The sequence below is a fragment of the Coregonus lavaretus genome (assembly GCF_964263955.1).
Source record: "Coregonus lavaretus genome assembly, chromosome: 23".
Taxonomy (NCBI): Eukaryota; Metazoa; Chordata; class Actinopteri; order Salmoniformes; family Salmonidae; genus Coregonus; species Coregonus lavaretus.
The window spans coordinates 7,644,323-7,659,307 of record NC_140010.1 but is presented as its reverse complement, the minus strand read 5'-3'; the positions used below and the strand labels follow the sequence as shown (position 1 = coordinate 7,659,307).

Here is a 14,985-nt window from a genome sequence, read left to right as displayed (position 1 = left end):
GCAGGCTTTTGCAAATATCAGCCTGACAAGAAACACAGTTGCAGACAGGATTTCCGATCTTTCAGTGGATTTGGACAGCCAGTTGAAGCAAAAAGTAAAGTCATTTATTGCGTTTTCGGTTGCAATTGATGAAAGCATGGACATTACAGATGTTGCACAACTGTGGTCCTCTGTAGCTCAGCTGGTAGAGCACGGCGCTTGAAACGCCAAGGTAGTGGGTTCGATCCCCGGGACCACCCATACACAAAAAAAATGTATGCACGCATGACTGTAAGTCGCTTTGGATAAAAGCGTCTGCTAAATGGCATATTATTATTATTATTATTAACTGGCCATTTTCATCCGCGGAGTTGATGACACATTGACCGTCACCGAGGAGTTCGTGGAGTTGGTGCCGATGACAGATACAACGACAGCAGCTGATATTTTTACCGCACTCGTCGGCGCGCTGGACAGGGTCGGAGTGGACTGGTCCCGCGCTGTCAGCCTGGCTACAGATGGTGCGCCCTCAATGATCGGGAAAAAAGCAGGCGTTGTGACAAAGTTCAGAGAGAAAGTGCAATCTGCAAATGGAGGACGTGATTTTTTGACTTTTCACTGTATTTTGCACCAGGAGGCTTTGTGTTGCAAGTCATTAAAGATGGATAACGTCATGAAGGTGGTCATCCAAACTGTTAATTTCATCCGATCCAGAAGCCTGAATCACCGTCAGTTTGACAGCCTTCTCAGAGAGAAAGACCACATCTATGGCCTGCCATACCACACTGAGGTAAGATGGTTAAGCCGAGGTGCTGTGCTGAGGCGTTTCTTTGATTTACGAGAAGAAATTGAACAGTTCATGGAAGAAAAGGGCAAACCAGTGTTAGAATTTCATTCCGCAGAATGGATGCAGGACCTTGCATTTATGGTGGATGTTACAGAGCACCTGAATAACTTGAACAAACAGCTGCAAGGGCGCAACAAAGTTGTCACGCAGTATTATGACAGCATACGTTCTTTCAAGTTGAAGCTGTCATTGTGGGAGACGCAACTTGCCGGTGGTGATGCAGCTCACTTCCCCTGTCTGAAAAATGTGTGCGCGACCCAACATGTGGCAGACATGAAGCGGTTCAAAGATAAAATAACGGGACTGTTACGGGAGTTTGAGCAACGCTTTCAGATTTATGTTTATATGTTTTTATGTTGATTTGCTATTGTTTTTAATTGATTTTATTTTATTTGTATATTTAACCTATTCTTGACTCTGTGGTTCTTGCACTTGTTTGGGGAACAGGATTTCATTATTTTTATCTACATTTCTGCCTGAGAAATGACACCCTGATATAGTTCTGTGATCTGTGATATACTTCTGTGAATCACTGAGGCATTGTGTGTTTGTGTGTTTTTTGTCCTCAGAACTTTCAAATAACTTGAGGTGTTTTATGATTAATAGTGATGTTGTGCTTTTGGACACTGTCCTCAGGCTCCAGCTTTATGTTTATATGTTTTTATGTTGATGTGCTATTGTTTTTAATTGTTTTTATTTTATTTGTATATTTAACCTATTCTTGACTCTGTGGTTCTTGCACTTGTTTGGGGAACAGGATTTCATTATTTTTATCTACATTTCTGCCTGAGAAATGACACCCTGATATAGTTCTGTGATCTGTGAAACAGTTCTGTTAATCACTGAGGCATTGTGTGTTTGTGTGTTCTTTTTCTTTAGAATTTTCAAATAAACTTGACGTGTTTTATGATTAATAGTGATGTTGTGCTTGTACTATTTTGGACACACTGTCCTCAGGCTCCAGCTTTATGTTGTATGTTGATCATATTAAAACAAAGAAAACAATCTGAAGTTGTTGTTTTTAAGTTATATATACCATGATTTTTCCGGTCCGGCCCACTTGGGAATAGATTTTCCTCCATGTGGCCCCTGAGCTAAAATGAGTTTGACACCCCTGCTCTAGATGGTGCAGCTGTAGAACTTTTTGAGGATCTGGGGACCCGTGCCAATTATTTTCAGTCTCCTATGGGGGAAAAGGCGTTGTGGTGCCCTCTTCACGACTTTCTTGGTGTGTTTGGACCCTGATAGTTTGTTGGTGATGTGGACACCAAAGAACTTGAAACTCTCGACCAGCTCCACTACAGTGCCTATTATTTTAGAATTAAGTGATAGCTTTTATTTGTGATTTGTTTAGAAGGAATAGATTACACCCTTACAGAGCACATTTCTTTGGGAGTTTTTATTTTATTTGTGGTGCTTTGATATGTGCATTTTTGTGTCCCTAATCTGTCCTAGGTTGTTTAATTTATTGCAGTGCTCAATTAGTTTTTCTTTAAACCCTAACAGTAGTTCTAGGACATATTAAACGACAAAGTACATTTCGTGAAGGCTGTGAGTGTGAAATAATAATTTTAAAAAGTCTGGGACAATGTTGATGAGAGGTTGGCTTTCGTTCAACTGGAGCATATATACAGTCCCCATTGATAGTCATTGGGCTGAAGAGAGGGGGAGGTACACAAGATGGCGGCAAAATGATAGCAGCTGCATCAATAATAGCAAACAGACACAAATAAAACACTACAGCGAAAGATTACATAACTAACAGGACATCTGTCGATCAGTCTGGATGTTAAGGTGAGACCCGTTACCACAAAATGCCGACATTTAGCTAGCTTAACTACCATCCACTTTAATCTGTATTTAGCCGTTAGCTGCTGGGTAGCTAGCTAGGTAGGGAGGGTAACGTCGTTACTGTACTTATTACTTACTAGGAACTTCATCCGATTTTGAACAGCCTAACTAACTACATAGCTAGCTAACTAAACGCCCATTGCATACAGTTAGACGAGTTATCTGGCTAGCTAGAATGAAATTGTAAATTCGTGCGCGTGTTCGAGAAGATTGGAGTTAAGGTTTGAGACCTAGATAAAATTAGTTTTATATTGGATATTTGGGTTTTCTCTTGTAAATGGATATTGAACCCAAACATGCCATGACAATGAAGATGGTGTATTCTGAATCAGGTATGTATGGAAATTAATCCACTTCTTTAAAAAATAATATGACTTTGGATTTTAATCTTCAATAGCTCTTACACAAAGTGTGCCATGCAAAATCTGGATCCTACAAATCAGCTGGGCTAGACAATCTGGACCCTTTCTTTCTAAAATTAGCCGCCAAAATTGTTGCAACCCCTATTACTAGCCTGTTCAACCTCTCTTTCATATCGTCTGAGATCCCCAGAGATTGGAAAGCTGCAGCGGTCTTCCCCCTCTTCAAAGGGGGTAACACTATAGATCCAAACTGTTACAGACCTAATCCATCCTGCCCTGCCTTTCGAAAATATTTGAAAGCCAAGTTAACAAACAGATCGCCGACCATTTCGAATCCCACCGTACCTTCTCCGCTATGCAATCTGGTTTCCGAGCTGGTCATGGGTGCACCTCAGCCACGCTCAAGGTCCTAAACGATATTATAACCGCAATCAATAAAAGACAGGACTGTGCAGCCGTCTTCATCGACCTGGCCAAGGCTTTCGACTGCATTCTTATTGGCAGACTAAATAGCCTTGGTTTCTCAAATGACTGCCTCACCTGGTTCACCAAATACTTCTCAGATAGAGTTCAATGTGTCAAATCGGAGGGCCTGTTGTCTGGACCTCTGGCAATCTCTATGGGGGTGCCACAGGGTTCAATTCTCGGGCCGACTACTCTCTGTGTAAATCAATGATGTCGCTCTTGCTGCTGGTGACTCTCAGATCCACCTCTATGCAGACGACACCATTTTGTATACATCTGGCCCTTCATTGGACACTGTGTTAACAATCCTCCAAACGAGCTTCAATGCCATACAACACTCCTTCGGTAGCCTCCAATTGCTGTTAAACGATAGTAAAACTAAATGCATGCTCTTCAATTAAACGCTGCTTGCACCTGTCCGCCCGACTAGAATCACTACTCTCGGCGGGTCTGACTTAGAATATGTGGACAACTACAAATACCTAGGTGACTGGTTAGACCGTAAACTCTCCTTCCAGATTCACATTAAGCATCTCCAATCCAAAGTAAAATCTAGAATCAGCTTCTTATTTCGCAACAAAGCCTCCTTCACTCATGCTGCCAAACATGCCCTCGTAAAACTGACTATCCTACCGATCCTTGACTTCGGCGATGTCATTTACAAAATAGCCTCCAACACTCTACTCAGCAAATTGGATGTAGTCTATCACAGTGCCATCTGTTTTGTCACCAAAGCCCCATATACTACCCACCATTGTGACCTGTACGCTCTTGTTGGCTGGCCCTCACTACATATTCGTTGCCAAACCCACTGGCTCCAGGTCATCTATAAATCACTGCTAGGCAAATCCCCACCTTATCTTAGCTCATTGGTCACCATAGCAACACCCACCCGTAGTATGCGCTCACTGGTCATCCCCAAAGCCAACACCTCCTTTGGCCGCCATTCCTTCCAGTTCTCTGCTGCCAATGACTGGAACGAACTGCAAAAATCTCTGAAGCTGGAGACTCTTATCTCCCTCACTAACTTTAAACATCAGTTGTCAGAGCAGCTTACCAATCACTGCACCTGTACACAGGCCATTTATAATTAGCCCACCCAACTACCTCATCCCCATATTGTTATTTATTTTGCTCATTTGCACCCCAGTATCTCTATTTGCACATCATCTTCTGCACATCTCACTCCAGTGTTAATACTAAATTGTCATTATTTTGCACTATGGCCTATTTATTGCCTTACCTCCACAACTTACTACATTTGCACACACTGTATATAGATTTTCTATTTTTCTATTGTGTTATTGACTGTACGTTTTTGTTTATCCCATATGTAACTCTGTGTTGTTCTTGTTATCGCACTGCTTTGCTTTATCTTGGCCAGGTCGCAGTTGTAAATGAGAACTTGTTCTCAACTGGCCTACCTGGTTAAATAAAGGTGAAATAAAAAACGTTTAAATTTTTTTTGATAATGATATATTCTGAAGCAGGGAAGGATGGTCAAAAATCCACAGCTTTTTTTTTGTGTGGGGGATATTTGCTATTTTTTATTTTGCTATTGAAGATTGAAAAAGAAAAGGAGAGCCACACACTCTAGGAGCTCAGATGCAACAATTTAATAACCGAATAACCAACGTTTCGACAGGCAAGCTGTCTTCATCAGGGTTGACAGCTTGTCTGTCGAAATGTTGGTTATTAGGTTATTAAATTATAACATCTGAGCTCCTAGAGTGTGTGGCTCTCCTTTTCTTTTTCAAGTATTCTACTCCGTTAGCCAGCATGTCCCTAAAAAGGTGTGTGTTTCTTTCGCCTCCAAATTGAAGATTGAAAGCCTGAAGATAAAATAAAACTGTCCATTCTCCCCAATTCAGAATATATCATGTTCATAGTCATGGCACACTTTGTGTAAGAGCTGTTCAGTATTAAAATCTGAAAGTGTCCGCAATATTTTTGGGTGTGGATTGTTCTCCATCAATCCCCGACTCAGAAATATCATATTCATTGCATGCTTGGTTCAATAGCTATTGACAAGAGATAACCGAATATCCAATATAAAACCAATTTTACCACCCTAAAGTTGAGGTGTCAAAAACATGTTAGCTGGTAACTAGCTACAGTGAGTTGAGGACTAGCTACAGTGAGTTGAGGAAGGTAGCTAGCTACTGAAACAACAATCGGAAAACGGCAAAATACCTGAGGCTAGCTAGCTAACGTTAACTAACTCCGCTTGGTTGCATTCACTGACTGAGTCGTGCAACAACAGCTCGGCTGTCATTCTCGATTTGTCTTTGTTTGCTTGCGTTCTGAAATGCAGATCTCATGGTTTTAGTATTTTGACAGCAGACCAGAAGTAGCCTAAAATGCATAGCCAGCCTTGTGGACCTGTAGCTAATATCCCTTGATTGCTGAAAGATTTGACTGTTGATTAGCTACATTTTGTCCACACAGGTTCCCTGGAGCAGTATCTTGAGTTGCCAACTGGGAAAGACTAGTGGACTGACTAGAAGAGCCGACAATAAATCTAGGACCCAGAGCATAAAGATACTAAAGACTGAAATAACTCATTTTGGTGTGTGTTTGAGTATTTATTGCATCTGCACTTAGATCAAGGCAAACCAATGGTGACCATGGATCGCTACAAGGTCCTATGGCCGACATGCTTCGCTTGGCTTTGAAACAGAACCGGTTACCTCACCCTCAGCCTGTCGCCAGCTCATATCAGATCACAGATGGAGGTGACATGGAACTATGCAGCGGAATGTAAACTTAACCAGACGTCCCGCTCTCTGCTCAGTAGCACCTGTCACACTGCCTGAACTCTCCACAAATCTTTTCACCCTGGACCTTGGCCTTGCTGGGTCTTAGTTAACTACCCCACACCACTCTGGAAACCGTTACAGCTAGCCTACAGCTTCTTCCCACAAACCGAAACGAACCCCTTTATGTTTACAGACCTACTCTATTACAACGTAAACGGTTTCTCTCAATGCCCGTTCCTGGCTACACCTCCCATGTCACTTAGTGTTTTCTAATTGAACTGTATCCCTGAGCCACCAGCATACACAGCCCAGGCCAAAGGCTTAAGGTCACAGCACTATATTGGACTTTCTGGAGAACACTACAGTAACTAAGCCGTAACTAAGTTGATTTAACCATGAGTGTCGGAGAGCTGCAGCACCTGGACTATCTGACTGAGAATGAGCTGATGGGCATGGACACGTTCATCCACCGCATCGACTCCACAGAGGTGATCTACCAGCCGCGCAGGAAGAGGGCCAAGCTGATCGGGAAGTACCTGATGGGCGACCTGCTGGGGGAGGGCTCCTACGGTAAGGTGAAGGAGATGCTGGACTCTGACACGCTGTGTCGCAGGGCCGTCAAGATCCTCAAGAAGAAGAAGCTCCGGAGGATCCCCAACGGAGAGGCCAACGTGAAGAAGTAAGTAGTGGGGTTTTAGGGAGGGAGGGAGAGACTGAGGGGGGAGCGTGTGATGTGGTGGGTTTCTCTCTCTCGTGTCTCTGTGTGATTTGTCACTCTTTCTTACTCGCTCTCTCCTTCCCTCTGATTTACACTCTTGGTCATGCATCGTCAAGCACAATTGTTTAACAACTAATGTCACTGCTATAGGATGATTGTCAGGGTGTAACGCTTTAGATTGTGTGTCTTTCTGATTTATCTTAATACTACTGTATTCACGCCTACAGTGTCTCATGAACCGTTTTCCCTACATATGATTGACTATCTTCTCCCCCCCGTTTAAAGTTAACAGCAACACTTTGGATCTTTGTTTGCATTTCACTCTCCTCTTCCAATGCATCCCTCTCCTCTTCCAATGCATCCCTCTCCTCTTCCAATGCATCCCTCTCCTCTTCCAATGCATCCCTCTCCTCTTCTCCCTATATGGTAGCGCCGTAGTTGAAGATTTACAGGCCTGCGTCAGTGCAACCTCTCTTCCCATGATGGAAACACAGTCATGTTCTCCATTACTGTTCACTCGTCTCATGTTTGTTTTTTGTTGATCCAAACTCACACGTTGCTCATTCATATTGGTCTTCATGTCATTCTTACAGTATAGGCCAGAGCCATGTATTTAAATATATGGCTCTGTTATAGGCTTACCCCTCAGCCCTCCACTGATTTTATTCAGAGTATCATAATGATCATTTGAATCTGTCACGTGGATGACCCAGAGCCACACTCTCTTATGGAGACTGTTTATTTCTCTCTTTCGCTCTCCCAGTTAAACTCAAAGGGCTTTATTGGCATGGGAAACATACAGTTGAAGTCGGAAGTTTACATACACTTAGGTTGGAGTCATTAAAACTCGTTTTTCAACCACTCCACAAATTTCTTGTTAACAAACTATAGTTTTGGCAAGTCGGTTAGGACATCTACTTTGTGCATGCCACAAGTAATTTTTCCAACAATTGTTTACAAACAGATTATTTCACTTATAATTCACTGTATCGCAATTCCAGTGGGTCAGAAGTTTACATACACTAAGTTGACTGTGCCTTTAAACAGCTTGGAAAATTCCAGAAAATGATGTCATGGCTTTAGAAGCTTCTGATAGGCTAATTGACATAATTTGAGTCAATTGGAGGTGTACCTGTGGATGTATTTCAAGGCCTACCTTCAAACTTAGTGTCTCTTTGCTTGACATCATGGGAAAATCAAAAGAAATCAGCCAAGACCTCAGAAAATACATTGTAGACCTCCACAAGTCTGGTTCATCCTTGGGAGCAATTTCCAAACGCCTGAAGGTACCACGTTCATCTGTGCAAACAATAGTACGCAAGCCAAAGAACACCATTCCAACGTAAGCACGGGGGTGGCAGCATCATGCTGTGGGGGTGCTTTGCTGCAGGAGGGTCTGGTGCACTTCACAAAATAGATGGAATCATGAGGAAGGAAAATATGTGGATATATTGAAGCAAGTTAAACAATTTAAAGGCAATGCTACCAAATACTAATTCAGTGTATGTACACTTCTGACCCACTGGGATTGTGATGAAAGAAATCATTCTCTCTATTTTAAGAATGTGAAATGTCAGAATAATAGTAAAGTGGTGATCCTAACTGACCTAAGACAGGGAATTCTTACTAGGATTAAATGTCAGGAATAGTGAAAAACTGAGTTTAAATGTATTTGGCTAAGGTGTATGTAAACTTCCGACTTCAACTGTATGTTAACATTGCGAAAGCAAGTGAAATGGATAATAAACAAAAGTGAAATAAACAAACATTACACTTACAAAAGTTCCAACGGAATAGACTTTTCATATTCTCTCTCTCTCCTCAGTCTCTTTCTTTCTATAAATTGTTTTCCTTGTCATCCTCCCTTTCGCAGGGACAGCCAAGGTTTTAATCACACAATGGAGGTTATTTAATAAACTGTCATGATTTCCCACGGAGGGAAAGTGTTTAGAGAGATGCAGGAGCAATTCAGTTTAGGTTGCTTTACTGTAACTCGCAGGGTCTCAGTAGATATTCAAGGCTTTTTGTAGAACACCTTCGCTGTAACAGTGCACGTTTTCTTGGTTTGGGTTGCAAGTTCTGGTCTGATTTCTTTTAGCCTCTTTTTTGAATGTGATTACACTGACTTGCTTATGTTAGTGTTGTCTAGGCTACCCACCGCCGGTGTTATGGGGAATGTAATGTTCTGTCTGGCATCGTACTCACACCCTCTATTTATCTAAACAAGGCTTGGCCTGATACTAAGGGTCCTCCTATGTGTCAGGATGTGTGCTGTTGTGTAGTATACATGCCTGAGTTTCTCACACTGTTTTGGTGGGAACAGACTAGTGCATTTGCGCATGTCTGTCTAGGTGGGCCCTATCCTATGGGTTTGAGCCTGTGTGAGAGCCATCCCTAGCCTTATAAGGCCCTGGATGCCATAGCAGTACTACCCTGAGCCCCTCTCCTCTCTCTACACTCACAGCAGCCATCGCTTAGCATTCCGGTCTGCCAAACACTTCCTACTTACGCTGCCCCGTGTTGCCACGGGGATAGGCACACTCACACTCTGGCATTGCGCAATGACCACTCCTGTTGCTTGGGCAACGCCTCCGGAATGACGAGCCCTGGTTTGGAATGCCACACGCACATCCCACTGGGCTAGAACTCCTGAGCGGGGGAGATGTGGAGGTGTGTTCATTGAGTGATTTCATTGGACGACTAGCAGGTAAAATTCAACAAGTTTGTCATCATAATGAATTAACAGAGAAGGTAAAGCACCGGCAGATGTAGAATGTAACCGAAGCCATGTCAAAGCTATTTGTGTAGTCAGTCGATAAATTGTAAAAGTGCAGGTTTCCGTCCTCCTGGACAGCATCCCACAGAGAGATATTGAATCCACTGCAGATACTCTCTCTATGCATCAGACACAGTGCTTTAGACAGCAAAATGCTGACACTGATTTCTGTATTATCCTAGAAAACAGCAGTGCTGCTCACTCTTGTTGAATGCAGAATGTTTTTACCCTTGACTGGGATAGATGATGCAGCAAAGGTTTATCAATTGCCTTTTTAGTACTAGGAAGTGAAGTGACCACAATTCTGATACACATAGGCCTATATTTACATCACAGATGGTAAAGCAAAACAAGAAGTCATTTCGATTGGTAGTGCTGCTCTTTACTAGTATGACTAAAGTCTGTTTTTCCCCCCTGACATTGGAAATGTCCTCCATGGCATGTGTGCAATACATTCTCTCTTGCAATGGTTAGTCCATTTTTAAGTAGTAGTAGTAGTAGTAGTAGTACTTGTTGTTGTAGTAGTACTTGTTGTTGTAGTAGCAGAGGACTGAGCCAGCCTCTGACTGCAGGCTAAGATTACATAAACGCCCACCGTACAGATTGAGCTACAGTTCAGTGTATAGCTTTTGTGTGAGAGACTTGACAGTTTACACTACAGAAAGAGGGTGTGTGCTTTATTTTTAAATTATTTTTTTAAAGGAACTCAGTCAGGCTTTAAACTTCCTCTTGAAAGTTCTAATAGTAGAATGCACAAGGTGCAATTTTGAAAGTGGGTAGTGCATCATCAGTTCCTCTTGTCATGTCAGTCATTGCAGACCTTAGAGAGCTATTTATAACTTGTCAGAAATGTCCACATCAACTCAGCCCATGTTAGCTGACGTTTTGTTATTTAGGTTTTTTAGCCCATAGATATTGTTGTAATTTTTTTAGTCACTCAAATATCACATGAATACACATTAGACATGGCAAAATGTATACAATTGCATGACATTAGCTTTAAAACTTCAACATTTTCTTTGTGAAGAATTGCAGGAAGTAAGCTTTAAACCTGAAAAATTATCTTCACCAACAAGATGGGTGTGAACAGTTTGTGTCATGAACAGTGCTTGTGCCCATAGAATTAGATGTGACCCGGGGGGGGGCGCGGGGCGGGGGGGCGGGATGTTCCCCAATGCTGGAAGGGGGGACCCGAGTGGAAAACATTTGGGAATCCCTGCCCTACATGGTGCTTCAATACACGGTGGGCAGAGTGCAGGCATCCCGATGCTGTGCAGTGAACCACTGGCTTAATTAACTTATTACAAGACGTAAGATTACCATAAGCGGAGAAAATGTACTCATGAAAATTACCTTTTCAAATGTAGCCGAGATTTCCTTCCTTCCCATTTGAATGGCATGGTTAATTTAAACACATAGAGGATTCATTTAAAAAAAACAGGCTGCTATGGGGACGTTCTCTGTGATCTAGACTAAAACATACATACACACAGCAGTGTGTGTGCACGCGCCCTTCATACAGTGGTTGTATTCATTAGTGGCAGGCAGGCAACTCTGTAGCAGCTCTCAGATGAATGTGGAGTCTCCTGTGGGTTTGTCATGGTGGTGCTGGGGGGTGATTTTAAAGCTCATTTTCCAAGGTCAGTTCACAGATCTGTGGCTATACTGAGCTTGCTGCTATAGCCACCCTAATGCTTCATTCACCGTATCCTTTCTAATTTATTTTTCAGATTTGTGACATTTAGGAAAAGACTGTAAAGTCACACTTTGTTCATCTTACAATGATATATTTTTTTTGTATTTCTTTCACCAATGGTTTAGTTGTGATGCCTGTGATGGATTGTTTCATTTGTTGTTTGTGTTTCAGGGAGATCCAGCTGCTACGGAGGCTCCAACACAAAAATGTGATCCATTTGGTGGATGTGTTGTACAATGAAGAGAAGCAGAAAATATATCATTTCTTCCAGTGTGTGTGTGTGTGTGTGGTATACATTTTAAGCTACATTAGCTTGTGCGTGTGGAATGTTTGCAAATTGATGAGGGTGGCAAGATTTCCTTATGAATTGTCTAGTCATGTGAGAACTTCCTCTGTTTTGAAGTGAACTTTGACTCTGTGCAGGCTCTCCTAGCAGTATGTGTGTGTCTCTCTCTCTCTCTCCAGTGAGGGGAAAATGTATTTGATCCCCTGCTGATTTTGTACGTTTGCCCACTGACAAAGACATGATCAGTCTTTCATTTTAATGGTAGGTTTATTTGAAGACAGAATAACAACAACAAAATCCAGAAAAACGCATGTCAAAAATGTTATAAATTGATTTGCATTTTAATGAGGGAAATAAGTATTTGACCCCTCTGCAAAACATGACTTAGTACTTGGTGGCAAAACGTTTCAGTCAGACGTTTCTTGTAGTTGGCCACCAGGTTTGCACACATCTCAGGAGGGATTTTGTCCCACTCCTCTTTGCAGATCTTCTCCAAGTCATTAAGGTTTCGAGCCTGACGTTTGGCAACTCGAACCTTCAGCTCCCTCCACATATTTTCTATGGGATTAAGGTCTGGAGACTGGCTAGGCCACTCCAGGACCTTAATGTGCTTCTTCTTGAGACACTCCTTTGTTGCCTTGGCCGTGTGTTTTGGGTCATTGGCATTTTCAATGCCCAGGCTGAGGGAAGGAGGTTCTCACCCAAGATTTGACGTTACATGGCCCCGTCCATCGTCCCTTTGATGCAGTGAAGTTGTCCTGTCCCCTTAGCAGAAAAACACCCCCAAAGCATAATGTTTACACCTCCATGTTTGACGGTGGGGATGGTGTTCTTGGGATCATAGACAGCATTCCTCCTCCTCCAAACACGGCGAGTTGAGTTGATGCCAAAGAGCTCGGTTTTGGTCTCATCTGACCATAACACTTTCACCCAGTTCTCCTCTGAATCATTCAGATGTTAATTGGCAAACTTCAGACGGGCCTGTATATGTGCTTTCTTGAGCATGAGGACCTTGCGGGCGCTGCAGGATTTCAGTCCTTCACGGCGTAGTGTGTTACCAATTGTTTTCTTGGTGACTATGGTCCCAGCTGCCTTGAGATCATTGACAAGATCCTCCCGTGTAGTTCTGGGCTGATTCCTCACCGTTCTCATGATCATTGCAACTCCACGAGGTGAGAACTTTCATGGAGCCCCAGGCCGAGGGAGATTGACAGTTCTTTTGTGTTTCTTCCATTTGCGAATAATCGCACCAACTGTTGTCACCTTCTCACCAAGCTGCTTGGCGATGGTCTTGTAGCCTATTTCCAGCCTTGTGTAGGTCTACAATCTTGTCCCTGACGTCCTTGGAGAGCTCTTTGGTCTTGGCCATGGTGGAGAGTTTGGAATCTGATTGATTGCTTCTGTGGACAGGTGTCTTTTATACAGGTAACAAACTGAGATTAGGAGCACTCCCTTTAAGAGTGTTCTCCTAATCTCAGCTTGTTACCTGTATAAAAGACACCTGGGAGCCAGAAATCTTTCTGATTGAGAGGGGGTCAAATACTTATTTCCCTCATTAAAATGCAAATCAATTTATAACATTTTTGACATGTGTTCTTCTGAATTTTTTTGTTATTCTGTCTCTCACTGTTCAAATAAACCTACCATTAAAATTATAGACTGATCATTTCTTTGTCAGTGGGCAAACGTACAAAATCAGCAGGGGATCAAATACTTTTTTCCCTCACTCTATCTCTCTGTCTCTGTCTCTGTGCGTCCCTCCCTCTGCGGTCATTTAACAGATGCTCTTATCCAGAGCGACTTACTTTTAGGTAGCTAGGCGAGACAACCACATCAGTCAGTCTATTCTGTATCATCCCTCTTCTCTCTTCCCCTACAATATCTACCTAGAGCTTTTCTTGCTAAGATAATATCACATTGATTATGAGCTCAAACGATTATACAGTTGCGCCCAAATATATTGGCACCCTTGCACTTTTCTTAAAGGGATACTTCGGGATTCTGGCAATGAATTATCTACTTCCCCAGAGATGAACTCATGGATACCATTTTTATGTCTCTGCATCCAATATTAAGGAAGTTGGAGGTAGTTTCACAAGCCAATGCTAACTAGCGTTAGCGTAATGACAAAGTCTTATAGACCTTGTCATTGCTCTAATGCTAGTTAGAAATTGAGCTAATGCTAGATAGCGACTTCTTTCAGACTGCACGCAGAGACATAAAAATGGTATCCACAAGTTCATCTGGCTCTGGGGAAGTAAATAAAGTGCTTCATTCCCAAAATATACCTTTTAATAATTCCCTATTCTAAAATAAGTTGACATTTTAAATAAAAAAAACTTTAGTTCACCACACCTTGTTATTGGATTTTCAACATGGCAGAACCAATTTTTTCTTTGTAAACTTTTAACATTTTAATTGATAAAATAAAGACAAATGGCATGGACAAAATGATTGGCACCCCAGAGATAGTACTTGGTTGCACAGCCTTTTGCCAAGGTAACTGCCAACAAATGCTTCTTGTAGCTGTCAATGAGCTTGCTGTACCTTTCTACTGACTCTTCTACTTTTTAGCAGCAAATTGCTCTGCTCTAATTATTCAACGTTTGAGGGTGTCATCCTCCAACTGCTGTTTTCAGATCTGGACTCTTCACTGGCCACTCCAGAACATTGCAAAGGTCCAACTGCCAATATTTATGGCCGTAACTCTATCTTGTTTTTGCCTTTTTATATATATATTTTTTGTTCCAAGATAACTTGCATTGCTACTTGCTTAAAGCCTTGGAGAAACTCGACTAAACAAACAAAACAAGAGCCATATTTAGTCGATTTCCCACTCTGAGCCAGTAACTTTCAATGCATTCTGTACGAGGAAAATGTATTTCCTTTTCTGCTGTATTTTAATGGCTGTTTTAATATAGCAGTTTGTTTAGTGTTGAAATGCTTCTCATTACCCTGTTGTTTTGAGTATTCCCTTGACTCCCTGTCTCACGTATATGGTGATGGAGTATTGCGTATGTGGGATGCAAGAAATGCTGGACAGCGTCCCAGAGAAAAGGTTTCCAGTATTTCAAGCTCACGGGTAAGTTTCTTTCTTTCTTGCCAGCTCTCTCACTCTATCCTTTCTCTCGCCCTCTCTCTCTTTTGCTAATTCTCCCCAGTTTTGTCTTTCATGCCAGCTCTTTCTCTCGCCATCTCTCCTATTTTCTCCCGCTTGCTCTCCTCGCTCTCTCTCTTTCTCGCCCC

At 42.2% G+C, this 14,985-nt stretch overlaps 1 protein-coding gene across 6 annotated transcripts in view; it reads left to right on the top strand.

Moving 5' to 3' along the window:
• The first annotated feature begins 2,478 nt into the window (after window positions 1-2,478).
• Window positions 2,479-14,985, top strand: part of LOC311099146 (serine/threonine-protein kinase STK11-like) — a 29,176-nt gene continuing 16,669 nt past the window's right edge. For 4 of the 6 annotated variants that reach the window (XM_084139809.1, XM_084139812.1, XM_084139813.1 and 1 more), the window contains exons 1-4: window positions 2,480-2,620; window positions 5,953-6,942; window positions 11,625-11,708; window positions 14,732-14,821. In XM_084139809.1, coding sequence (XP_083995935.1) covers window positions 6,659-6,942; window positions 11,625-11,708; window positions 14,732-14,821 — 458 coding nt within the window. In that variant the 5' untranslated portion in view covers window positions 2,480-2,620; window positions 5,953-6,658. Of the gene's footprint in view, window positions 3,010-5,952; window positions 6,943-11,624; window positions 11,709-14,731; window positions 14,822-14,985 lie in introns of all 6 variants that reach the window. The other 2 variants (XM_084139814.1, XM_084139810.1) reach the window with 2 other exon arrangements.